The sequence below is a fragment of the Zootoca vivipara genome, chromosome 1 (genome assembly GCF_965207765.1).
Source record: "Zootoca vivipara chromosome 1, rZooViv2.hap1.1, whole genome shotgun sequence".
Taxonomy (NCBI): Eukaryota; Metazoa; Chordata; class Lepidosauria; order Squamata; family Lacertidae; genus Zootoca; species Zootoca vivipara.
The window spans coordinates 127,187,497-127,214,450 of NC_142582.1; the positions used below are offsets into that span (position 1 = coordinate 127,187,497).

General features: G+C 48.1%; 1 protein-coding gene across 2 annotated transcripts; it reads left to right on the forward strand.

The window, feature by feature from the left end:
- The first annotated feature begins 1,298 nt into the window (after nucleotides 1–1,298).
- On the forward strand, nucleotides 1,299–26,818 carry DHRS7 (dehydrogenase/reductase 7). Of its 2 annotated transcripts, none has more exons than XM_035104162.3 (7): nucleotides 1,299–1,472; nucleotides 10,909–11,061; nucleotides 14,336–14,442; nucleotides 15,489–15,728; nucleotides 16,366–16,488; nucleotides 19,170–19,385; nucleotides 26,627–26,818. In XM_035104162.3, the coding sequence occupies exons 1-7, from the start codon at nucleotides 1,337–1,339 to the stop codon at nucleotides 26,660–26,662; spliced, it is 1,011 nt and encodes a 336-aa protein (XP_034960053.3). In that variant the 5' UTR covers nucleotides 1,299–1,336; the 3' UTR covers nucleotides 26,663–26,818. The 2 variants fall into 2 exon arrangements, with proteins under 2 accessions (XP_034960053.3, XP_088530264.1); XM_088674138.1 differs by lacking the exon at nucleotides 1,299–1,472 and adding an exon at nucleotides 1,559–2,042.
- The last annotated feature ends 136 nt before the right edge of the window (nucleotides 26,819–26,954 follow it).

The window sequence follows — 26,954 nt, forward strand, 5'->3', positions numbered from 1 at the left end:
CATCTTTTCCATTGACAAATCTTGGCACACAGATTGGTTCATCAGGAACTCCCAGTCATTTAATACACTATATCCCATGCTTTGGAGAGGGGTGGGTAGGATAAAAAATAATTCTAATGTATCCTAAAAAAAAAAAGATAACAAACTCATTTTTTTCACAACACCGTGGTGGTTAAATTAGCAAAATCTAAAAATAAAATAAAATAGTACTGTCAATTCCTTATCCTTTAATGCACTCATGCTGAGCACAAGAGCTTGGGTGGTATTTCAAATTTCTTTGGGGGCAGGGAGCAATAAACACTGCAAAGTGAAACCAAAGCAGCAAACTACAGCGAAGACAATTGTGGATGGAACGCCAGTATTTTGCCTGGACCCACAATAACAAGTTTGGGTAATTGTGTGGAGAAGTGTGACCAGTGGCCTCCAAGAGTAATTTTTCTGTACACTTCTAACTAGAGAAACAACCTCCAAGGGCTGTAGTAAGCAACAGGGTTCTGGATGCAACGAGTTAAGGATTAACAGTATTTACTTTTAATTTCCAGGAAGAACCTACTGAAAGCAAGCTTGGGGAAAGCAAAGGAACATCTCTTCTGTGGAGAGAATTGCCAGTGCTAGAAGGGGCCCAGCAGAAGGATGCTTGTAGATGCAATTTAAGTGTCTTTAAAATTGTTGAAAACAACACTGGCATCATCTGGCACCACAGACCCTAGAAATTACCAATATATGAACATAAAGAAGTCACAAAGTTTATTGTTCTTCTCTAGCCAAAGGCCATTAACATAAGCCATGGGTGGCCATCAACACCTTGTGGTGCCTTTTATTTTCTTCATCCTGAATCTTCCAACAGTGGATGCCCACACGCGCTCTGATATTCCGAGAGCGAGAAAAACATTTCTGACAGCAAGATCTGTTCGACAGTGGAGCGGCCTCCCTCGAGAGCTGGCGAACTCTCCTTCCTTGGAGGTTTTTAAGCAGAGGTTGGATGACCATCTGTCATGGCTGCTTTAGCTGAGATTCCTGCTTTGCAAGGGGGGACTCCCTTCCAAGTCCACAGGAGCAGGCCAAGCCGGGCTTCTGCCCTGGGCAGTTGGAAACCTTCCACGCCGCCAGCTTCTGCACAGAATGTCGCGCGCGGCGAAGGGGGCGGTAGCCACTTTCTTGGTGAGAACCGCGAGCCGCAACTCCACCCCTCCGGGGGAGGCTCACCCCTGTATGGGGCCTCTTCGGCCCCACGGCCACGCCCTGCTGGCAGAGAAGGGCGGCCCACCTCGCCTGGCTCCGTCCCCTCTGCCTCTTAAGGGCGGCGGCGGCTGGCTGTCGCGCGCTCTTTCTCGCCATGGTGTGCTGGGGTCTCGTTTGCGCCCTGGCGGCGGCCGGCCTCCTGATCTACCTGATCATCGAGCTCGCCGTCTGGCTCCGAGCTGACAGCGACCTCACTGTGCTGGCGGCGGAATGGTGGGGCAAGAAGCCAGGTAAGCGGCGCGCCGGGCCCGCGGCGCTCTGTTTCTCTCCCCGGAGCGCGCGTTGCGCTCCTCCTCTTTCTCTCGCTCTCCTTCTTTGCTTCCCCTCTCCGTGTGGGACGTGGCAGGACTTGTCCAAACACCTCTCCAGTCCATCCCTGAACGCAGAGAGCTGCCCTGTTAGGAGTCAGGGGTAGCCTACGTGGTGCCCTCGAGATGCTCCTCCTGGATGGCCTGGGATCAGCATGATCAATGGGTAGCGATTTTGCGCGCTGGAGTTGGGCAACATCTGGAGCGCAGAAGGGTGGCTACCGCAGTCTGCGCCCACTTGCAGCGGCTCTCCGCAGGGAAGCTCTCCAAATGCACCTGTTTTTAAGCTCTGGGTAACAAAGCACAGAGTCGTCCGCGACTGGAGCTAATGTCCCTTTACCTTTACTTTTAACAAAGCACAGATTTACAAGTTCATGTGTGCTCTGTGCTCTGTGAGCATGCGTCTGTGCAAAGGGTAAAGGCTGCCTAGAAGAGTTGCTCGAGGGAGTGGAACAGGTTTGGTTTGCAAACTTACCAACTTCCAGCAGCTAGGTATATAAACCCTACGTACTACCTGGGGCTGGTGGGAGGTACAGGAGGGAACTAATTTAGCAAAGGCTGGCCTGCCTACAGCAATTTTCTAGGCATATTTTTTTGAGAGTGGGGCAACATGGGTGTGGCCTTTCAGCTGGAAAGCAACTGCAATGAAATGATAGAGGAACTGGTTTAGCGCTTAAGGCCTAATTAGGACACTGGCTGTGGCCCACTTTCAGAATAAAAATTTGTTTTCAGCACATGGAATTTTTTAAAAAATAAGAAACGCATTGGAAAACAAGAAACAACTCCCAGCGGCGCTTGATTTTGAAAAGATACCTCTTCATATTCAGCAAATATTTTATATTTTGATACTATACTATGCTACACTGAAATGCTTAGCCTACCATGCAGGGCTGCCGTGAGTATAAAATGGGGAGGGGGAGAACCAGGCACACAGCACCTTGAGGTTCTTGGAGGGAAGGTGGGCTATGAACACAATACTTATTTTCCCCTGAAGGGAAATGCCTTTATGCACACATCCGCTTACAGTGTCCGAGACACCCTTCCTCAGTTGCTGCATTTGCGGCTTTAAAAAAATCTGGACAACCTGCAATCTTGCCTAGCTTGGGCTGAGATAGCAAGTCTTTTCCTCACAGCAACCGGCAACAGATGAAACAATTGGCGCAGCCACAGGATTGGAAAGGGTTTGGGTTCATAGTGTGAGATCAAGTTTTGGGATAGTCCTGTGGGTTTTAGCTTGCTGTCAGGTGAATCATAGAATCATAGAGTTGGAAGGTACCACGAGGGTAAATCTGGTCCTATGGGGGTCATCTAGTCCAGTGTTTCTCAACCGCTGTTCCGCGGCACACTAGTGTGCCGCGAGACGCTGGCTGGTGTGCCGCGACGTGCGGCGACGAGAAGGGCGATTTACATTGTCACGTGCCTGGCGGCCGCCAATACACAGCACTAACCCGCCGGAAAGGAAGCCGGCCGGGTCACGACGCGGGGCGAGCGCAGCTCTCAACAGCCGCCACCACCACAGGAGGGTGGTTTTAAACTTAAAGAAGCTGGTTGGATGAGCTCAACCTGAAACTTGCTGAGCAAAGGATTGTGCTGGCAGAGAAATCAGCGGCTTGTGAAGCCTTATTACAGGAGATTGCAACCAACACAGCAATTGGCAAGTGTTTCTTACAGTCATAATTATATAGTCAATATAGGGCGGCACAGAGTTAATCTTTTTAACTTCTTTAATGGTGGTGTGCCTCGTGATTTTTTTCATGGAACAAGTGTGCCTTGGCCCAAAAAAGGTTGAGAAACACTGATCTAGTCCAACCCCCTGAGATGCAGGTATCTTTTTGCCCAAAGTGGGGCTCGAACCCACAACCCTGAGATTGAGTCTCATGCTCTACTGGCTGAGCTATGTGAGTGGTGAAGTGTGTTTCTGTGAAATCAAACCACCCCATAGCCTGATTCAATACATGGCTTACTCAGAAATAAGCCCCACTGTCCTAAATTAGAAGGCTTTGTGTGTTCATCCTGTGTGTATACGTGTATATCTTTTAAAACAAAACAAACCATTCCGCAGCAGAGTAGCTGCTTCCACCATGTAGTCCAGGGGTAGGGGAACTTGATGTCATCTGTATGTTGCTGGACTCCCAACTCCCATCAGCCCCAACCCACATAGCCAATGGTCAGGAATGATGGGAATTGTAGTCCAGCTAATATCTGGAGGGCCATTGGTTCCCCAGCTCTGACGCAGTTTGTTCACTGTATTCAACAACATGGATTTAAAAAGACAGAGTCCAGCAGTGAAAGAGAAATGTCCAAAATTCGGGCAATGGATAACCCTGAATAACTACTGTCCTCCATTCCCGGACTCGGGGTAGAATTCAGCATAGCCCTAGAAGCCTTTCTCAAACTTGGGTCTTCAGCTGTTGTTGGCTACAACTCCCATCATCCCTGACCACTGGTACTGCTAGCTAAGGATGATGGGAAATGGAGTCCAGCAAAAACTGGGGACCCACGTTTGAGAAACACTGCAAGGAGATTGCTTCCTCAACGCAAGCTACTCTACTTGCCTGATGGAACAATCTCCCCTTTCCTCCCCCAGCTATTGGGGGGTGTTTCCGGATCCTCCAGAGCAGATTTGGGGGAGGTAGGAGGGGCATGCAGGGGGAGGAGAGGGGAAAAGCCATGTTGCACTAGTTGGAGTTCTTGTTCCGTTTTCTGCTAACGGAAATGAGTAGTTGAATCTGGCTCATAGTTACTATTTTAGTCACAACCCCTACCAAAAGGGAATCTGCACTCCAGTACTGGAAAGAAATGTATATGGAGAAAACACGTTTTTATTGACCTTTAATCATATAGGTTGTATGCACATTTAAGGGATAATAATCCATTCCTTTCCAGGAGGGTTAAATAGGTTTTAAAAAGGTAAAATATTATATTGCTCTTGTGTGTGTTTTAACATTATTGAAAAACATACTCAAAAGTAAGTCCTATTGCATTCAATGCGGGTTACTCACTCAAAGGCAAATGGGGTTAGGATTTCAGGGGGAAATCTGGAAACACAAAAAGTGATCGTTGGAGCCAAAGGAACAGCATATGCCAGACGATTTGGAAACATCTGTGAGGGACAAATGCTTGCATGCGTGCTTCTTGGCAGCTGCTGCGTGCTGGAAAATTCTGTTACCATCTTGCACGACTCAGAACCCTCTAAGCCGAATGCAGCTCGTAAATTGCATCCCTCCCAGGCAGGGGCATTGCTAGTCACTTGGCAGAGTTGGCCACAGGCCCATGTGACACAGATTTGCGTGTGCTGATTTATATATGCATTTATGCCCACTTCCGCAGATTTTCAGAGAGGAAAACCCAACTGCCTCTTAGACCTCACTCTGAATTACATAGGGTGGCAGCAGGAATTTTGCAGGGCCTGGTGCTAAAGGCATAAGACAGAACCCAAAGGCCATCTGATCTGGGATTCTGTTCACACAGATGCTGCTGTAAGCTGGCGGAGGTTGCTACACCCCTCAGTTTATTTTGGTTGCTCTTTGCTTTTCCAATGCTACAGTATCCTTTTGGACCATACACACAAGTACAGCTGCAAGTGTGATGAAAGCTGATCTTAGGGAAAAGTTACAACTTTTTTGCTGGAAGATCAGCAGTTCCACATTTGAGTTAAGAACTCCTTCAATGGATGATTTCTTCCTTTTTAATTTCTCAATAAGGCCCAGAACGTCATCTCCCGTCATCACCTTTTGCCTCTGTCCCTTAGGCTCTCTTCTTGAGAAAGTTAGCTTAGGCAAGGGATCTGCCCTACATCTCTCACTGTGAAGACAGATGCAAATACCGTACTGTACCACATTGGCCCAAATATAAGCCGCACCTGCAATATAAGCCGCTCCCTTAAAGTTGGGTTACAGCTGAAAATTGCTGCGGTTGGTAGAATTGTAACTCCAAGCCAATTTAAGCCTTTGATCTTGCAAGCCCACAAAAGTTACTGTACAATCACTAAAATCGCAAATCGCTATTCAATTGCTACAATTCCGCAGGCACTCACACCCGCAAGTGGCAAATGTAGAAGAAAATCACACGGATTAATTGCACAACAGTCTCAAGCTCTCAAATTGGCAATAAAACATTTGTTGTTTCGTTTTACTGTAGTTCTGTTTCAGCAGCGATAATGCAAAGGCCAATTTTTGTAAGGTCTCAAATTTAAGCCGCACTTTGACTTGTCATAGTCGGAATTGGGGGGGGGGGGGAGTGCAGCTTATATTCAGGCCAATGCGGTAATTCATTCAGGTTCTCAGCAGTCTCCTTGTAACTCCCTTTTGGTCCAAAGATCCAACTGCCTAGCTGGTTTCCTAATGCATTAAATGTGTGTGTTTAGTGGTGCTCCTCAAATTTATTTATTGCCTCCCTTAGTATACACTGCCATTTCTGCAGAAATTTGTGTTCCTTGCCTCTACCAGCTTCCTTGACTCTATTCATTAACCTTGCTGGCATCTGCTTGGCCCTGGTGGTAGCTTTCCTGATCTCTGCAACTGATGTGGGGTGGAAAACTTGGTATCTGTTACTTGGGTACGTTCCGTCTACATTGGCTCTTGTAACCCATAGCCAACAATGTCTCTCTGATTCGTCTAACCCAGCCTCCCCCAATCTTTCACCCTCCAGATGTTCTGGACTCCGTTCTTATCTGCGCTGAACCAGACAGTGCAATTGCAGAAACCGCCTCCTTATGTGTTGCAGGTGGTTGGCTGTTGACATCTTTGCTTTTCAAAAGCAGTAGCGGCATGCTTGCCTTTATGACGGTTGGATTGTAAATTGCAGACAGAGGGAGACAGAGGGAGATTGCGGCTTTCTGGGGGATCAATACACAGAGGGCTGGGCCACCTAATGTCAGGGCTAGAACCCCATCCTCTTGCCAACATAGTCCCCAAATGCAGCGGCATTGCAGCTCTCAGATCTGCACTGCAGGCTTACATTGGCCGTGTATCAGTTTCACTAATATGTTCCACCAAAGGAGATAGGCAATTGCAGTTGGGTGAAGCCCATCGGCTGCCCTCACCTGGTTTAGCTGGCCAGTCAGAGCCAGAGAGGGTGTGGCTTCCGTCGCATGCTGACAGTTCTGAGAGCCACAGGTGAGAGCGGAGTGCAAGAGGGGGAGCAAAGCAGGGTGGATAAAAATCAATGATTTTTTTAAAAAAATCAAAAAAATCGGATTTTTTTGATTTAAATCGGATTTTTTTGATTTAAATCGGATTTTTTAAAATAAAATGCTTTTTGAGGAAAATATATTACCATCCAAAGGTTATTCCATCATGAAATAAAGATTAGTTTTTTAATTATGTAGAATAAGGTTGTATATGTTTATTTTTGGGGGTAAATAAATGCCATTAATCCATTCACAATGTCATGCTCTTCCAGAGGTTTTTGTAAGATTATTGGGCAGATTCTCTGCCTACAAGATATTATCACAGATACTTGGTTTACTTTTGCAGTTCTCAAAACTGAATTTGACTCAACAGAGATCACATGCCTCTTCTTCACAGCAAAAATGTTATAACATGAACAGAGTCGAGAAAAAGACCTTAATCCTATTGTTCTACAAACCTATGAATACAGAAACAACCCCTTCAGTGCTAAGTTTCAAGAAGTTCAGTGAATAGAATAGAAACAATATTTTTCTGATTGTTTGGAGTGGACAGTATTTAAGTTTTTCATGTAATTTAAATCGACTATGATTTAAATCAAGCCTTACTGACTAGTGATTTAAATCGTGATTTAAATCGTGATTTAAATCAGTTTGATTTAAATCAAATCCACCCTGGAGCAAAGGGGGACAAATTACCCCAGTAGAGCATGATGTGTCCTCCACCAGAGGTACTAGCCTTCTCCTAACACCCCATACACCCCAAACACCAGAATAGGCCATCAGATACTCTCACACATATCCTGAATTCCTCTGTTTCACCTTGAAATTTCTCCGCTGGGTGTCAAGGATCTTTGTGCAAATACGACTGCATCTAATCTTAATCGCCCGAAGGCCAATGAGAATATCACATACTCACAGCATTGTTTTGTAAACAGCAGCCCAGATAGGGGAGTAGGGGGCAGGAATTATCCCTTTCTCTCCTGGCTGCCATCGCCTCTGTGAATTCTTTCTTTGCCTTTCCAGGGACTATCCCTTTGGTGGCAATGGAGGCTTTCCTTGAAATGCAGACAGCGGCTTCCGAGAAGCAGTCTTTGTCAGGACAAATGCAGGGGGAGAGAACTATTTTTCTCCTCTGAACCCGCTACGATCCCCTTCCGCAGTTGCTCTTTCCATAAACTGAAAAGGGTGCAGTTCTATTTATTTATTTATAAAAATATTTGTATACTGCTGCGTCTTTTTTTTTAAAAAAAAAAATCAAAGCAGTTTACAGCAATAGCAACATAAAACTGCACAATAAAAATGCCATTAAATAGTAACAACACGAACATCCATTAACCATTGCAGAAGGATGTAGTCTTCACTGCCTGCATGGACCTGACAGAATAGAAATATTTTCAGCAGGGATTTAAAAGTTGGCACAGAAGGTGTCTGCTGAATCTCCATTGGCAAGATGTTCCACAGGACTGGGTCCATGACACTAAAGATTCTGTTTCTGGTTGTAAAATGAGCCTCATCAACCAACAACAGCACTCCTGCAGATGATCTCAGGCTGACGCAATTTTGCTGAGATTCCTGCATTGGAGGGGGTTGGACTAGATGACCCTCGGAGTCCCTTCCAACTCTACGATTTTGTGAACCTCACAGGCTATATTGCTCTTTTTTAAAAAAGTGTTTCCTCCATGTAAAAAAAAACCCCAAAATGTCCTTTTATACCAGAAGTTTTCCTATAGTCCTGTCTTCAGGGTTAAGGGTTTAGGAAGGTCACAAGCAGGGGATTTTGTGTATATGTAAGTGAGGGAAATGTGGGCCAACTCCTTGTCTCTGGAATGCAGTCCATGACTGCGCAAACTGTGTTTTGTTTGTTGGCCGCCTTCAGACCTATGTGAAACAATGAGATCCACCCATAAGTAAATCAAATACCGGTAGCACCTGTTGCTAAAGAGAGGTCCAGGATGAAGAAAGCGATTTGGCAAGGAATCCCTTTGTTTGCCTTGTAGCTTGCAATTTCTGAGAATTTGGTGCACGCAGAGTTCTTTCTGTTGATGTAGCAAAAGAGCTTAGTTTGTGTAGGAACATTTAAGGTTATGTTGCTTGCAGTTGACTTTCTTCCGCTGCCTACAGATAAACTGGATCTTGCTTGGCCAAAACCGCCTTATTCATTCATGCATTTATTTATCTATATCGCGGGAACATATCCTGCTTGCTTGCTGGGGGATCTCAGGGCAGCTAAGAAGCCACGAAACGAAAAACAGCACTTCGACAATAAATTATAATGCTTTCCCCAAAGAATGAAATTCCCCTATAAAGAATGAAAAGCTCAAATTGGAAAGCGTGTGTGTGTGTGTGTGTGCAAATGAAAAAAAAGAGTTTGTGGCATGTTTAAAAGACAGAAAATGTTGCAGTTTAAACCATGGGTAGTCAATGTGTGATGTCCTCAGATGTTCCTGAGCTAAAACTTGCATCATCCCTGTTGCATCAGGCCATGTTGGCTGAAGGGGTTGTAGCCCAGCAACATCAAGTGAGCAGCACATGGGCAACCTCTTGTGGAAGCATTTATGGTGTAGATCAGGGGTAACTGGCATAGTGTCCTTCAGATGTTGCTTGACTACAACACCCATCATCCTTTTGATTGCAACACCCATCATCCTTGGCCATTGGCCTTGCTGGTTGGGGCTGGTAGGAGTTGGGAGTCCACACCGGCTACCCCTGGTCTAGATGACGTAGACATGGAAACTGATGTATATAATAAATCTGTTAAGTCACAAGAGCTCCTTGTTGTTTTTCCTGCAATCGTCTAGCAAGGGCTGCTCCTGGGGAATTTGCCCTAAAGAACAAAACTGCCTTAGCAAAAACAAACACTTGTTGCCTGTTGAAAAAACCAGCCTGTACCCGAATCAACCTATTCAAGTTACAAGAAAAGAGATTCCAACTAAACATGAGGAAGGACTTTCTGGCAGTAAGAGCTATGAGAGGTGGTGGACTCTCCTTCCTTGGAGGTTTTCAACCAGAGGTTGGATGGCCATCTGTCATGGATGCTTTTAGCTGAGATTCCTGCATTGTAGGGGGTTGGATGAGATGACTCTCGGGGTCCCTTTCAACTCTGCAAACCTATGATTCTGTTTTGCTACCTTCCAACCTCGATATTTATTAGTATTCTTCCCAGGGATAGTGAGTGGAATGATCTAAATTTGTATCTTTGTGTGTGTGTTTGTGTGTGTTTCTTTTTTCAATTAATTGTATTATATGCATTTTATTTCTTTAATATGTTGCTGAAATGTGTTGATATTATTTTTAAACAATAACAATAACAATTTATTTCTATCCTGCCCATCTGGGCGGATCTCCAGCCACTCTGGAAGGCTTTCAACAGAACATTAAAAATACAATACAGCAGTTAAAAACTTCCCTAAGCAGGGCTGCGTTCAGATGTCTTCTAAAAATCAGATAGTTTTTTATTTCCTTGACATCTGATGGGAGGGTGTTCTACAGCATGGACGCCACCACTGAGAAGGCCCTCTGCCTGGTTTCCTTCTCGCAGTGAGGGAACCACCAGAAGGCCCTCAGAGCTGGACCTCAGGGCTGAACAATGTGGAGATTCTCCTTCAGGTATACTGGGACAAGGCTATATATAACTAACTAACTAACTAACTAACTGGCCCTGCCACGCATTGCTGTGGGTCCCCAGCTCCGTTCCCTGCAAACCTGAGCTGAGGTGTTTTGGGACGTGTGTGGCTAGGGGCAGGATCCTAGCGTGGCCCTTTGTGGAGGAATGGCCGTTCTGACAGTTATAGCATATTGGTTGCCGAGACACAGGTTCGGCCTTCTATTTCCCAGGATGCACTCTGTCCCGCCCTTGGAGACGCAGCTTCTGGGTTCTATTTCCCAGCATGCACTTTTGGCTGAGTGGTGTGTTATGGAACACGATGTTTGGGGGTTTTAACCTGGCACTGTTGTGATGTCTGTCTATGCGAATGGTATGTGTAGAATCGCTTATTCGCATGTGACGTTGTGTCCAAATTTGAACACAATCGGTCAAGCGGTTTTGGCAAAAAGTGGAGACAGACAAGCAAGGTCGGTTTACATTTTTATATTATATGAATTTTTGTGTGTATGCACCCACCCCCATTTATATATAGGAGTGGGTGTATGCACACATAAATTCACCAACCAAAGTTGCCCTGATGAAAAGACACCCCTTTAAATTACTGCACCCCTTCCTTCCGACAGAAAAGGAGCTGCCTGGGAAAGTTGTCTGGGTGACGGGAGCCTCCAGCGGAATTGGCGAGGAGATGGCTTACCAGCTGGCAAAGATTGGCTCACCACTTGCGCTTTCGGCGAGAAGGGAGAATGAGCTGGAGAGAGTGAAAAAGAAGTGTATTGGTAGGATTTCGTTATCCTGAAAACTTGTCTTTTTATTTTTCTTTTAGAATCTCTGTGCCTGCAATCCCCTGCTGCAAGTGGGAAACAATATTTTATGCAGAGGGTTGGTCTAGATGATCCATTGGGTCCCTTCCAACGCATCTGCCAGTCATGCAGCATCATAAGTTGTTATGTCAAAAGTTGGCCCACGGGCTTTCTCACCCCTGCCCTGGGCCACCGTTTCCTGTACGCCTGTGCATGATAAAAGCACCAAGAGAACCCCACTTTGCCCATCTTAACTCCCACGGTTGGTGGGGATGGAAGTTTGCTTCCACGTCCAGATATTTAGGACCTAAATTGATTAGGTGCAGGGCTTTTTTTTAGCCAAAACATGTCGGAACTAGTTCTGGCACGTCTCAGGTGGGTGCCATTGCAGCTGAAGAAGTGAGTTGCGGCACCTCTTTTTCTAGAAAAATAGCACTCGGTTAGGGTATTAAACACAAAGGCAGGCAGGCATATTGAATTATGCCTGGAAGCCAGCACAGATAAGGCCTCCTCTTGAAAATTCTTAGGATTTGCCTGCCCCTGAATATTAATCCAAAATTTGGGGGGCATTCTCATCCCATTTCTCCCCTGAAACATATATGAAAATTGGGGGGGGGGTGAATACAGCAAGCCTGTAACTTAAGCATTTTTAACTTGTCTGCATTCAGCTTTATGCTCTTGGCAATAAAATAAGGGGGGGGCAGAAATAGGGTGGGCATCCAGGAAAAAGTCCTTCAGCAACACCATCTCTTGTTGCACCCAATGTGTTTTGTTTCTACGCAATTTTGGTTTTAGGCACAATCCATTACCCCTGAGTAAGTTGGAGGCTTAACTGTACTTGAACCCAGAATGATGGTTAAACCTCTCTTTTAACTGGCAACCAAATGGTTTAAATGTTCCATCCACTGAACCCTTGGTGAGCTTGAGCTAAGCAGTGATGTTGCCTAGTTGTTCTGCTGATGCAACACACTCTTTGTTCCTCCCACCCACCTTCCCCCATTATTGAAGCATTGCCAAGTGGGGGAGAAGTTGCCAGCTACTTCTAACAGTGGCATCTTGCCACAAAAGGTGGGTTATTGTTTCCAAGGTCACAGATTGAGGGGCAGTTTATCTGTGGCAAAGGTTGTAGTCTTGCAGTCCCAGAGACGCTTTTGCAAAACAAGCACAGCCCATGTCGTATTTGCTCAACAAATGCCATTTTTGCTTATGGAGAGCATTTAGAGATTTAATCATTAACAAGTCCCATTAGATGGACTCCTGGATTCCAGTGTGTAACCGATGGAAAGGAGAGATCAGGGTCAAATGGACAGGCGGCATTTGAACGTCACAGGAGTCATTTTGCTTGCAAAAATACGGGGTCCCTGCATTAGCCTTCATGATTATCCATTAACTACGCTGTTTACAATCATTAGTTCTCTGTGGATGGGGAGGGGGAGGCTGGCACCCTGTCTCCTGGCCCTGCAGCAATGTAGAGCATTAAAAAAAGACGCAGAGCTGAGCAAAGGGTTTCTTCATGTGCCCACCAACCCATTTGCAAACCCTGAAAATAGCTGCATACAGTTCAGTATGGAAATAAATTGAGAAACCTTTGAAGGCTGATTATGTTTAAAGACGATTTGGTGGGGGGGGGGGAGCTTTAATACTAAACATCCAAGGACTCCTTTCCTGCAGAAAAGCAAACCAGTATACAGTACTAAAGTGTATAAATTGAACCAACATATCTTTTGATAAGATAAGATAATCTTTATTGTCATTGTCCCCTTGTTATCACATCCACTCAGATAAAGCTCAGATATTCCACATACCGTAATCCAAAACTACTACAAAACACTAATTAAAACAATGCAATATGATACAATATAACAAGTAAAATAAGATGACTTCAAAGTCCAGACTTTACATTTAAGGCCAAAATCGCTCTAGAGAAGAAACTGTTCTTGAGACGGCTAGTTCTTGCCTGCATTGTTCTATATCTCCATCCCGATGGCAGGAGCTCGAAGAAACGGTGACCATAATAATAATAATAATAATAATAATAATAATAATAATAATAATAATATATTATTTATACTCCGCCCATCTGGCCGGGTTCCCCCAGCCACTCTGGGCAGCTTCCAACAAAATATTAAAATACAGAAATCCATCAAACATTAAAAGCTTCCCTAAACAGGGCTGCCTTGAGATGCCTTCTAAAGGTCTGGTAATTGTTGTTTCTCTTTGACCTCTGGTGGGAGGGCATTCCACAGGGTGGGTGCCACTACCGAGAAGGCCCTCTGCCTGGTTCCCTGCAACTTGGCTTCTCGCAACGAGGGAACCGCCAGGAGGCCCTCGGAGCTGGACCTCAGTGTCCGGGCAGAACGATGGGGGTGGAAACGCTCCTTCAGGTATACTGGACCAGGATGCTTTGGAGCTCCTGATATGTCTAGTGCTTTTCTATAGATTTCTTCTAATGGGGAGATTGAGCAGCCAATAATGTTCTCTGCTGTTTTAATAATTCTGCACAGCCCTGCTCTGTCCTGAGAAGTACAGCTTCCGTACCACATAACCCATACGTAAGCACACTCTGTATGGCGCAGTGATAGAAGGCAAGCAGCAGCTTTTGTGGAAGATGGTTTTTCCTTAGAATTCTCAAAAAGTCTCTGCTGCGACTTTTTCACAAGCCCCCTTGTATTAACACTCCAGGACAGACCCTCCTGTAACTCAATGCCTAGAAATCTAAACGTCGTTACCCTCTCCACACAGATTCCGTCAATCAAAAGTGGCTGGACCTCGTTCTTCTGTCTCCTAAAGTCCAACACAAGCTCCTTTGTATTTATGAACAAGTTATTAACTCTGCACCACTCTGTCAACCGCTCCACCTCATCTCTATAGTCCGTTTCACCCTCCTTAACAGAGATTAGCACGATCATGGTTGTGTCATCGATTACTTTTTGCATTCCCAAGTCATGTTACAGCTTTTTGGAATTTGAAAGCTGGAAAATTTAACATGCCTTACTGTCCTGGTCATCATTTAGATAGTGCAGAGCTGGTTTGATCAATCATTTAAGGCAGCTCCCAAATTCAGCATGACCCACCAGAGGTCATGTGCAATCTGCATGGTGATTCTGTGCAACACAGGCCATGTGAGCGTCCCAAGATCCGTGGGGCTAATGAAACACAAGAGGAAGGATTGTTTACCACTGTTTCTAAATGGCTCCTCTTCTTCCTTCTTTCCCTTCCCCGGCTTAAAAAACAACAACCACACATTTAGAGATCAGTAGCCTAACTGACAAGGATATCCTCATTGTGCCACTTGACTTGACTGACAGGAGTGCCCACGAAGCGGCGACAAAAACTGTCCTGAAGCATTTTGGAAAGGTAAGTCAGGCTTTCCGCGGTGGATTGCCAGGGAGAGGGAGGAGCTGCAGGGGCACCAGCCTTGGGCGCAGTTTGCAAAGGGGCAGAAAATGGGCATCAAAGGTCATTTGTTATAAAGTGCGGATCAGTTTGGCATTCTTCAAGCTGGTACATGAAAAGCCAGCTCTTCATGAGATATCCCAAATTGGTTCTAAAAGCTGTCTTAAGCAGCATGAGGGGGCTGCTGTTCTAGAAACTCGAACCCAAAGCCCCTTTCAGCACATGGAACTAGTCATGCAGTTGGGATCCTGAGTTCAATTTAAAAATAATAAAAGTATTAATATCCGGTAAAGTGGCACCTATGGTTACGAACTTATTTGTTCTGTTCTTAACCTGAAACCGTTCTTAACCTGAGGTACCACTTTAGCTAATGGGGCCTCCTGCTGCCGCCGTGCCACCGGCACGCAATTTCTGTTCTCATTCTGAGGTAAAGTTCTTAACCCGAGGTACCACTTCTGGGTTAGCGGAGTCTGTAACTTGAAGTGTTTGTAACCCGAGGTACCACTGTATTTATATATAAGAACTTGCAGGCAGTGTACATTAAAGCACTCTGACGCCTTGTGAAAAGAAGAAAGTAACTTTTTTTGTGGTTAGGAAAGTGACAGGGAAATGCACTGGAAAGTGTGGGATGAACAAATATTTGGGATGAAGATGCAGAAATGCCCTGCAAGCAAACAAGGATGTATGCTCATTGCTGTTTTACCTCCCTGCCAAAAAACCAGAACAAGTGCTCAGTCAAGTGCAGATACAGTCTAACCTCCATGCAAGCTTTGCGCAAACAAATCAGAATGAATGCTCAATAAATAAGTCTTTGAGACAGCCCCTAGGATTACCTAATTCAGCATGCTTATTTTCCTTTTACTTAGTAAAACAAAGCTGAAAAATTTGCAACTTTGCAATTGGTACCTGTCTTTTGAAATGGGGAATTTCCCACAGAAAAATCAAGTTTCGGGGGTTTCCCCACCCTATATCCCTGCAAATGCTTAACTTCTCCTTTGTTCCCAAAGATCGACGTCTTGGTGAACAACGGCGGCCGTTCCCAGCGCTCCCTCTATGTAGACACGTCCATCGATGTCTTCAAGGCTATCATGGAGCTCAACTACATTGGCACCATCTCCCTAACGAAATACGTCCTGGACCACATGATACAGAGGAAACAGGGGAAGATTGTCACCATCAGCAGCGTGATGGGCATCATGGGAGCGCCCTTGGCCACCGGCTATTGTGCCAGCAAACATGCCCTGCAGGTGAGGGTTCTCTTCCGGCCTCCAACTGTTCACGGCTTGCCTCTGCCATGGACTCACTAGGTGGCCTTCGGCAAAGTACTCTCTCACAGATTTGGTCCCCCTTCCCCAGTGGCGTGTGGTCAGTGGACTAGAGGAACTAGGCTAGTCCCCTAAATGTTCCCCTGACACCTCCTTCCACAAGCCCAGGAAGCTTCTGCCCAGCTTAGGGGGGGGGGGGGAAGTGTGATGCTCATGCGTGCAACATCACCGCCCCCGCCCTACAATCACCTTTGCAAGCTGGTACCTCTGGCCCTAACTGTTCGCCTGTGAACATCTCACCGCCCTGCCCTAATCTGTGATAGACAAGACAACCGTGGTTTGCTAGGAACACAGGGAGCTGACTTATACCAACATAGTACTGTCCACCCTGACCAGCAAGCGATCTCCATACAGGGGTTCTCTCCCAGCCCTACGTCCAAAGATGTTGGGGATTAAATTTGAGACCTCCTACATGCACAGAAGATGCTTTGCCACTGAGCTATGGCCCTTGGTGCACCTCAGTGCAGGTTAGCTGAGATTCCCAAGAGATTCTGTCCTGTTTGAGCTTGGGGGAAAGAAGCTGATACTTTTTAACTGTCAGGCTCTTGTTGTTTCCCAGGGTTTCTTCAACTCTCTCCGACCTGAGCTCACTGATTATCCTGGAATAAGTATAATTAACATCTGCCCAGGGCCTGTGCAGTCACAGATCATACAAAATGTCTTCACTGAAGATGTTTCGAAGGTAAGAACTTTTGAGATGATTAAAGGACCGTGTTAACTGAGATTAGAAGAGGCCGTGAAATACAGTCAAGGGTCATTACTGCTGGGCGCAGAGTTGGATATCACCTAGAGTTGTCACTAAAAATTTTTAAAGCTAGTTTATTAAGTAGTTTAACCTAGAAGCCTAATTGAATTGAATAGGACTAACCTCTGAGCAAGACAGTTAGGATTGCACCGTAAAACATTATTCTTCCATAAGCTAATAAATCACAGCCTATTAATCGAAGCCAGAACAACAACAAAATCACACAAGGTTCTGAATGGATTCCAGTCTCTGTTGTTGTTTAGTCGTTTAGTCGTGTCCGACTCTTCGTGACCCCATGGACCATAGCACGCCAGGCAATCCTGTCTTCCACTGCCTCCCGCAGTTTGGTCAAACTCATGTTCGTAGCTTCGAGAACACTGTCCAACCATCTTGTCCTCTGTCGTCCCCTTCTCCTAGTGCCCTCAATCTTTCCCAACATCAGGGTCTTTTCCAAGGATTCTTCTCTTCTCATGAGGTGGCCAAAGTATTGGAGCCTCAGCTTCACGATCTGTCCTTCCAGGGAGCACTCAGGGCTGATTTCCTTAAGAATGGATAGGTTTGATCTTCTAGCAGTCCATGGGACTCTCAAGAGTCTCCTCCAGCACCATAATTCACCATAATCCAGTCTCTAGACGGCTTCAAATTATCCTCCTTGGAAGCACAATGGAAATTTTTTTTTTTTTTTTTGAAAAAGACCCACAGCATCTTGTATGACATCTTCCAGGTAAAGAGGGTACAGCCCTTCTGGGACTGTACCACTTAAGGACACAGGTGGGGCAGTCATGTCTCCGAATGCTCCCCCACATTTCCCCCCCAAAGGTGACTACACATATAGGAAACTTGCAAGTCTAGAACAAGCTTAGGCTAGCCAATGCGATGTTCTCCAAATACAACTCCATGCTGGGTTTTTTTTTGTGAGAGTTTTTGTCAGGTGTTCTGTGCGGTGCTGAATTTGGTGCCCCCAGCTATATATTTTTTTAAGAAGTGAGTTTTGAAAGGCCAAACACAGTAGCCTTCACAGAGGCTACTGATCTGCCACTTGCACAGATCTTCTTTTGTCTTGCTGGCTATCCTGTAATCCTCTGGCAACAGGGCACCAATCGCTCGCAGTGACTGAATTTATGATTAATGTGCCTGAACATTGTCCAGATATTAGTAAGCCTGAAAGAGTTCATACCAAACCTTTTCAAACAGTAATATCTCAGCTCAAATAAGCCAGGCCATTGTTAAGGTAGCTTTTGGCCTACTCAAACTGCTCGTAAGACAGTGATCTAGTTTAGGGGATGAGCTTTTTCTATCAACTCGGGGATCACACAATCTAGGCCTCCTTCCTCATAAGCCCCTGCCCCCAACTCAGGATAATTCTTCCCATGAACACTGACATCCCTTTCGGCCATCCAGAACTCTCCCTGGCTTTTAAGGCCCCAGGTTTCCACACTGCGCCCCCCCCTCCCACTAAGGCAGGGATGGGTACACAGGGATTATGGGAGTTGGGGTACAACAAGGTCTAGGGCACCAGAGGTTCCTCAACCATGTCCTGGGGCAGGCATCCCCAAACTCCCATGATCCCTAGCTAACAGGACCAGTGGTCAGGGATGATGGGAATTGTAGTTAGTCCAAAACATCTGGAGGGCCGAAGTTTGGGGGTGCCTGTCCTAGGGGTTGCCTTCAAAGATATATGACACCCAAAGACTTTGTTAGAAAGATGAACAAGCCTTGCTGAGCAAGCACACAGCCCCTTTGTTTACGATGGGAACATAAAAACCAGATCTTTGCTTACTAAGATGAGAGATTGTTTGTTTATAAAGATTTATGTTCTGCCCCTCACCATTAGCAATCTCAGGGCAGGTCAAAACAATTTAAGGAACAAAGAAGAAAGCAAAAAAGTACACTTAAAAAACCTTACCAGTCCCATCTATTATATATTACAAAGATACGATTGTCCAAATGTGGTCACTGTAATAAATTCATCGGGTGTACTGTGAGTTCTTGCTTGATTAAAACTCAGCATAGATGGACAAGGGCAAAATGCCACATTTTCTACTCTTACCACTGATACAACCTTCTGAAAGTGGACTGGCATATTGAACTGTGTCCCTTTTACGCTGATATGGTTGTATCGATGCCTCCATTTTGGGGGCAGCACAGGCCATTCCCATCCAGCTCACCTGCCTCCTAGCTCACACCTGGCACAGGTGTGGCAAACCTATCTGGCCTGGCCAGTTAGATCTTACACTGTGTGGGAGGGGGAATTATAATTTATCTTAAAAACCATTGTAAACAGTTAAAATTGTTAGTAGAACTGGAATATCACTTGCAGTTTAATGGTGAATTTTGGACAAAATGGAGATGTAAAAGATTTGGATTATTATAAAAGATGCAGGAGGAAATGACTTACAATAGGACCCACAAAGGGGAGAAGGGACGTACAGGAGATTCTTTGGCATCTTGTTTTTATGTTTTATGTGATTGTAAAACTGTAATTTGAAAAACCAAATAAATAACTAAAAAAGAAAGATCTTACATGGTAAACCACCCTGTAATCCTTGGGAGATCACACCCATTTTCTCCAGCTTGCTCTCTTACTCTCCTCCCCAACCCCCTGCTCTCCCATCCAGGCAAACGAAAACGTTGGGGATCAGAGTCACAAAATGGCAACCGACCGTTGCGTTCGACTAACACTGATCAGCATGGTTAACGATATAAAGGAGGCCTGGATCAGCGACCATCCGTACCTGGCAGTCTGTTATCTCTGGCAATACACACCTACCTGGGCATGGTGGATGTTGAACCGCTTGGGGAAGAAGCGAATTGAGAATTTCAAAAGAGGAGAGGTACGTCCTTCAAGCAAGAGCTGTTCTTCTATCCCATTACCACTCTAGCCAGGGTTTCGCAAACTTGGGTCTTCTGCTGTTTTCGGACTACAAGACCCATCATCCCTGGCCACTGGTCCTGCTAGCTAGGGATGATGGGACTTGTAGTCCAGCAACAGCTGGAGAGACCCAAGTTTGGGAAACACTGCTCTAGCCTATTCAGCCAGAAACAATGTGTGTTGAGGGGCTTTGAAGGCTGAGTCGCATATGACCCCGTCTTCATTTGCCCCCTTGCAATGCATTGGGCTGCTTGCTGCTCATCCTCTATATGGGCCGAAGTGTTCAGATCAGTGTTTTTATTGGAGGGTTTTAAAATGATAATAAGCAGGATCCGGTTTCATGCTTGTCACAGTGGCCGGAGTAGGCTACTTCAGAGTAACGACGCTACGCAGCTCTGCATTTTATTCTTTTATTGGTGCTGCGTATTTACAGTGCTAAAGTCATTGCTATTTACACAGAGTGATGTGTTCAGTCGGTATCAGAACCTCCGAATGACTTTTGGCGCGTCTTTCCCCAGCACAAAAGCCTCGGAAGACCAATCCTCTTGCCCCTCCTCTTTCTGCGTAATTCTGGCGTTGGAGGGATGGGTCTCCCCCCCTTACTTGCCCCTTCCTGTCCCACCTGGGACCCTGGCTCCGCTACCTTGCCTGAGCCTCGGACCCGACTTCCTGCTTCCCCACTGGAATCAGAGCTCCCTCTGCTTTCCCCTGTGGTCAGTGCTGGGCTTGAACTCAGGAGGGGAGGGACTTCGCGATATCCCCTGTCCCTCACATCCACCCCCCTTCCAAGCTCCCCTTCTCCCCTCCCCAGGTCCCCCCCAGGTGTCGGTGACGACTGGAAACCTAGGAACTCAGTGCTTTCCGAGCCCGTTGGTGTGAACACCTCCGCCCAGTCCTGCGAGGCCCCCCCTTCCGCCTGGGAGGACTGGAATCCCAAAAAGTCCGTGGCGTCTGAGCTGGTGGGGGTAAAAATGTGCTGCCAATCTGCTTCTGCCTCTGACTGGGTGGATCTTGGTGACACCCATACCTCGTCTTCCGATTCCTCAAACTCCGCCTCCCAGCGCCATGGTGAGCTGCTCTCCCGTGCCTCCTCCTCCTCCCCCTCCCTTTCCATGTGCCAGGGCTTGGGTCTGTGGGGAAAGAGGGCGTGAAATTCTTCCACCAAGAATTCCTCCTGTATCTGAGTGGCGGGGACCCATTCATTCTGGGAGGGCGGAGCGTCCTCCCATGCCATGAGGTACTCCAGGCCCCCCACCCCCCTCCGTGAATCAAGGATGGCCGTGGCTTCATTGAGTTGCTCCCTGCCTCCCCTCTCCCCCCCTCCCTCGGGGGTGTGTTCGCTGTCTCGGAGCCTGCTGCTTTCCCTGTACGGCGACAGCAGCGATCTATGAAACACTGGATGCACCCTCATGTCCTCTGGCAGTGCCAGCCTGTATGCCACCGGGTTGACCTGTTGCGTGACTGTGAAGGGGCCCAGCCTTCTGGGCGCCAGCTTTTTGCACCTCCCTCTGGTGGGCAGGCCCTCTGAGGACAACCAAACCTTGTCCCCCACCCTGATGACCTCCCCTTGTCGCCTGTGGCGATCTGCCTCCCTTTTGTACGCTTCCTTGGCCCTCTCCAAGTGTTCTCTGAGCTGCTGGTGCACCGTCTCCAGTTCCTCTGCCCAATCCTCAGCCTGTGGGCCCTCCTCCTCCTCCTCCCCCTCCCTCTCTGGGAAAGATCTGAGGTCGCGCCCGTAATTGGCCTTAAAGGGCGACACCCCTGTGGAGACGTGCACCGCATTGTTGTAGGCAAATTCTGCCAGTGGCAGTCTATCCACCCAGTCTGTTTGCCGCTGGCTGACGTAGCATCTCAGGTACTGCTGCAGAATGGCGTTGACTCTCTCCGCCTGTCCGTTGGTCTGCGGGTGTCTAGCTGTCGACAAGCTGACCTCCACCTGCAGGAGGTTCATGAGCCGCCTCCAGAACCTGGAAACAAATTGGCGGCCACGATCCGAAATAACCCTTAAAGGTAATCCATGCAGTCTGAACACGTGGTCCACAAACAGTTTGGCTGTCTCTTCTGCCGAGACCGCCCTGGCACACGGTATAAAGTGGCACATTTTGGACATGAGGTCCACCACCACCAACACTGCGGTCTTGCCCCTGGAAGAAGGCAGATCTGTGATGAAGTCCATGGACACCACTTCCCACGGCCTGTGTGGGGTGGCTAAGGGCTCCAGCAAGCCTGGTGGCGCTGCTCTGACCACCTTTGCCCGCTGGCAGGTGTCACAGCCCCGTACATAGTCTCGAACATCTTCCCGCACCCCTGGCCACCAGAAGTGTCTCATGACTAGGTGGGCGGTTTTGTCCCTTCCAAAATGACCCGCCGTTGGGTTGTCGTGCATCTGCTTGAGGACCGTACGTCTAAGCTGGGTGGTGGGCAGGTAGAGTGCACCCTTGTAGAAAAGCAGCCCCCTGCGTTCTGCAAAGTCTTTTGCCTGCTCCCTCCCCCCTCTCAGTTCTCTGAAGATGCGGTTGGCAAATTCATCCGCTGCTGTCAGTGCTGTGAGTTCTGCCTCGCTCACCACTGCTGCTCCGCAGGACCATGCTGACGGGGGGAAGATGTGCCTGGGTGCTGGTGGCGCCTCCTCCTCCATGTACTCTGGCTTGCGGGAGAGGGCATCCGCCCTGACATTCTGCTCTCCCGGGATGTAGTGGATGGAGAAGTTGAAGTTCGAGAAGAACTCTGCCCACCGTATCTGCCGCTGGTTGAGCACCCTGGCCGTTCTCCAGAACTCCAGGTTCTTGTGGTCTGTGCACACCTGGATGGGGTGCTTTGCGCCCACCAGGAAGTGTCGCCAGTGCTGGAACGCAGCGTAGATCGCAAGAAGTTCCCTATCAAACACTGTGTAGTTGCGTTCAGGCTGTGTCAGCTTCCTAGAGAAGAAGGCACAGGGTCTCCACTCCCTGTTGGCGTCCAGTTGCAACAAAATGGCGCCCACAGCTTTTTCAGAAGCATCTGTCTCAATGCGTAGGGGCGCGTCCTGCACCACATGGAACAGGTTCTGGTCTGAGGCGAACACTCTCTTGAGGCTTTCGAACGCTGCTTGCGCCTCTGGTGTCCACCTGAACTTCTGCTTGCCTCTCAGGCAGTCCGTGATGGGAGCCGTAACGCGAGAGAAGTTCTTGATGAACTTCCTGTAGAAGTTAGCGAAGCCTAGTAGGCGTTGGGCATCTTTGCGCGTCCTGGGGCTGTGCCAGTCCAGGATGGCCTGCACCTTGTCCTTGTCCATCGCCAGCCCCTTGTCTGACAGCTTGTAGCCCAGGAAGTCCACCTCTTTGGTGTGAAACTTGCACTTCTCCAGCTTCACATACAGGTGGTTCTCCTTCAGTCGCTGCAACACCTCTCTGACATCTTTCACATGCTGCACTGGGTCATTCGAGTAGATAAGGATGTCATCTAGGAAGACCAAGCATTTCCTGAAGAGGAGGGACCCCAGGACGTGGTGCATGAAGGCTTGGAAGCATGCTGAGCCCCCTTGCAAACCGAAGGGCATCACCAGATATTCAAAAGAGCCCAGAGGCGTGAACATCGTGGTTTTCCATTCATCTCCTTCCCGGATCCTGATCAAGTTGTACGCCCCCCTTAGGTCCAGCTTGGTGAAAATCTTGCCCCTGCGTGCCGCTGTCAGGAGATCATCCACTCTGGGCATGGGGAAAGCCACTGGCTCTGTCACTGAATTCAGTCGTCTGAAATCCACCACAAGACGGCGCTGTTGCGTGTCTTTCTTGTCCACCCAGAAGACCGGGCTGCCCCCTGCTGCCTTGCTTTCCCTTATGAACCCCCGCTTGAGGTTCTTGTCGATGAAAGCGCGCAGATCCTCCAGCTCCTGGTCTGACATGGCGTACAGCTTGGCTGGGGGTATCGTCGCCCCTGGCACCAGGGTGATCTGGCAGTCAAAAGGCCTGTGCGGGGGTAGGTGGTCGGACTCCGCTTCGCTGAAGACCTCCTGCAGGTCCCAGTACTGCTTGGGTATCGCCTCACCCCCTTTGATATGCATGGTGGCCACCGTGGCTATCGGAGGCCCCTCCCCTGGTTGGTGCTGCATGCAATGTTCCAGACAAAAGTCCGACCCAAACGTGATGCATCTCTGGTGCCAACTGATGGAGGGGTCGTGGCGCGCCAGCCAGCTCATGCCCAAGACGATGGGGGGGTCTGAGATGGTGGTGACGTTGAACGCCAGTGTCTCTGAGTGCCTTCCCACCGTCATTCTCATGGGGGGGGTTTGATGTGTGATGGCCCCTCCCAGCAGCTCCCTGCCGTCAATGGTTGCCACGTGCAGAGGAAAATCTAACTGCAAAAGCTGGATTTGGTGCTCTTCTGCAAAGCTTCTTGAGAAGAAGTTGGCGGACGCCCCACTGTCAATTAGGGCGAGGACCGTCAGGGGATAGCCATTTGGGAGCGTTAGCGTCACTTCTAAAACCACTCCTGCTCTGGGAGGGGTGGGCTGGCTCTGCTCCTCTCTGTGCGGGAGGGCGGGCTGGGGCTGTTGTCTGCAGACTGTGCCTGGCTGCTGCCCCTTGTCTCCTGCAGCCAGGCTTTCCCGTTTCCCTGCTGTGGTGCTGCGTCAGTGGGGGAGGGCACCACCGTTCCCGCCTTTCCTTGCCACTCCCTGCGATGTGGGCAGTCTCTGACGAGATGCTGGGGTGAGTTGCAGAGAAAGCAATTCCCGCCCCTTCCCTCCTTGCGTCTTGGCGCCGCTGGGGTTTGAAAAGCCCGCGCGCGCGCGCTATCAATCTGCATGGGCTCCTGGTCCTGGCTGGCTCCAGGCGTGGCTTGAAAGGGTTGTTGAGGGAGTGGCTTCTCTTGCGACCGTGGGAACCAAGCCCGCTTTGCGCGCGTCGCTTGCTTGTCGTTCCACCGGGATTCCTGTCTCACCCCCACCGCCAGAGCCGCTTTGCTCAGCTGATCCATAGTACTGGGCTTTGGACCTCTCGAGAGTTCATCCTTCACCTCCTCGTGCAAACCCAAGTAAAACGCAGCTTGCATAGGAGGCGACTCCAAAACCCACCCCAGTCTGTGCACCAGCATGGTGAATTTCGCCCAATATGCGCGAACTGTCATATTTCCTTGGCGTAAATTATGCAGTTCCTCCTTAGTCTGGTCCAAATGACTATCGGACGAATACATCGTCCTCAAACCTTCTAGAAATTGTTGGACATTTTTCATGCAAGGATTCTTGGTTGCGATTAACGGTCTTAGCCACTCCCTGGCTGCTCCGGTCAGATGTTCCACAATAAACGCTACTCTGTGCTCATCATCGGGGAACTCATTCTGGTGCAGCTCAAGAGCATACACGATCTCAGTCTCAAAGCCATGATATTCCCTCGGGTCTCCATTGAACTTGCTTACAAGGGTCCCTGCTCTCCTTCCTGGCAGCACTTGGACTTGGGGAGCCCCTCCCGCCTTGTCTTTCTCTGCATCTAGCTTGCTTTGGAGGTCTACCGCCACCGCCCTTAATTGCTGCTCTCTTTCCTGAAGCGCTCTCACCTGTTCCACAAGTTGTAGCCGTTCTTCCTGGACCTTCTTAGTCTCTTCTTTTGCTGCCTTTAATTCTCCCTGTGCCTGCAGATGCAGCTTCTGCAGCTCCTCTTGCGCTTGTTCAGCGAGCTGCCGCCATTTCTCCGCCTCTGGCACGCTCATCCCGGCAACTCCAAAGTAGCCCAAAAAAGATTCGGAGGTTGCTGTCACAGTGGCCGGAGTAGGCTACTTCAGAGTAACGACGCTACGCAGCTCTGCATTTTATTCTTTTATTGGTGCTGCGTATTTACAGTGCTAAAGTCATTGCTATTTACACAGAGTGATGTGTTCAGTCGGTATCAGAACCTCCGAATGACTTTTGGCGCGTCTTTCCCCAGCACAAAAGCCTCGGAAGACCCATCCTCTTGCCCCTCCTCTTTCTGCGTAATTCTGGCGTTGGAGGGATGGGTCTCCCCCCCTTACTTGCCCCTTCCTGTCCCACCTGGGACCCTGGCTCCGCTACCTTGCCTGAGCCTCGGACCCGACTTCCTGCTTCCCCACTGGAATCAGAGCTCCCTCTGCTTTCCCCTGTGGTCAGTGCTGGGCTTGAACTCAGGAGGGGAGGGACTTCGCGATATCCCCTGTCCCTCACAATGCTGTTTGCCAGAAGAGGGGGAAGAAGTAGGATCAGAACAAAAGGCATCCACTCACATCCCTGCCTTTGCAGTATTCATTCAGGTTCCCAGAGTGTAGTTTCAAAAGCTGTAGGGGAAGGAAGAGGGGAGGGGCAGGTGGTGGCAAAAGCTCTGGCCCAACTCTTTGGATCCTTCCTCAAGTTAGACTCTCTTAATCCCATGATGCATTAAAGCTATTAGGCAGTGAAAGTGGTCCTCTTTCCTACAGCCCAGTTAGGTTAAGCGACCCCTGACCATTAGGTCCAGTTGTGACCGACTCTGGGGTTGCAGCGCTCAACTTGCGTTATTGGCCAAGGGAGCCGGCGTACAGCTTCCAGGTCATGTGGCCAGCATGATAAAGCCACTTCTGGCGAACCAGAGCAGCACACGGAAACGCCGTTTATCTTCCCACTGTAGCAGTACCTATTTATCTACTTGCACTTTGACGTGCTTTCGAACTGCTAGGTTGGCAGGAGCTGGGACCGAGGAATGGGAGCTCACCCCGTTGCGGGGATTCGAACCGGCGACCTTTTGATCGGCAAGCCCTAGGCTCTGCAGTTTAACCCACAGCGCCACCCGCGTCCCAACAGCCCAGTTAGAGGAGTGTTAAAAAAAATGTTTTTGTTCTTTGTAACCCACCCATCTGACTAGGTTGCCCCAGGCACTCTGGACGGCTTCCAACAAATATAAAAGGATAATAACATTTTAAAATATTTAATCAAACATTAAAAACTTCCCTATACAGGGCTGCCTTCAGCTGTATATTTATCTCCTTGGCATCTGGTGGGAGGGCGTTCCGCAGGGCGGGCGCCACTACCAATAAAGCCCTCTGCCTGGTTCCCTGTAACCTCACTTCTTGCAGTCAGGGAACCACCAGAAGGCCCTCGGAAGTGGACCTCTGTGTCTGGGTTGAACAATGGGGGTGGAGACGCTTCTTCAGGTATACAGGGTCTCTCCTTCGAGTATACTTAAGTATAAATGAAATTAAGAGCAGTCTGGACTAAGTTGTGCTTTTTGTTCATTGCAGGATGCTGATGTTTCTTACTACAAAAAATCTTCTTAAAGGAGCATTATGTCCTCCTTTCCACCAATACCAGCATAAGGAGGAAGAACCCCTGCTTTAAGTACACGTTCTTTTTTGAGGATAAGGAACGACGTTATAATATGTAACCCATACCTGTTGCACTATAGTCTCTTGAATAAAAATGATTTTATAATGCTTGTTGATACTGTAGTGTGGTTCACCACCAAAAACCTTTACTACCTGGCCTTTCATGGTGCTATCTTCTGCTGTACGCTAGGGGGACCATTCAAATGTACACCCCAGCCCAGCCATCTTCTCAGGCCCCGCCTTA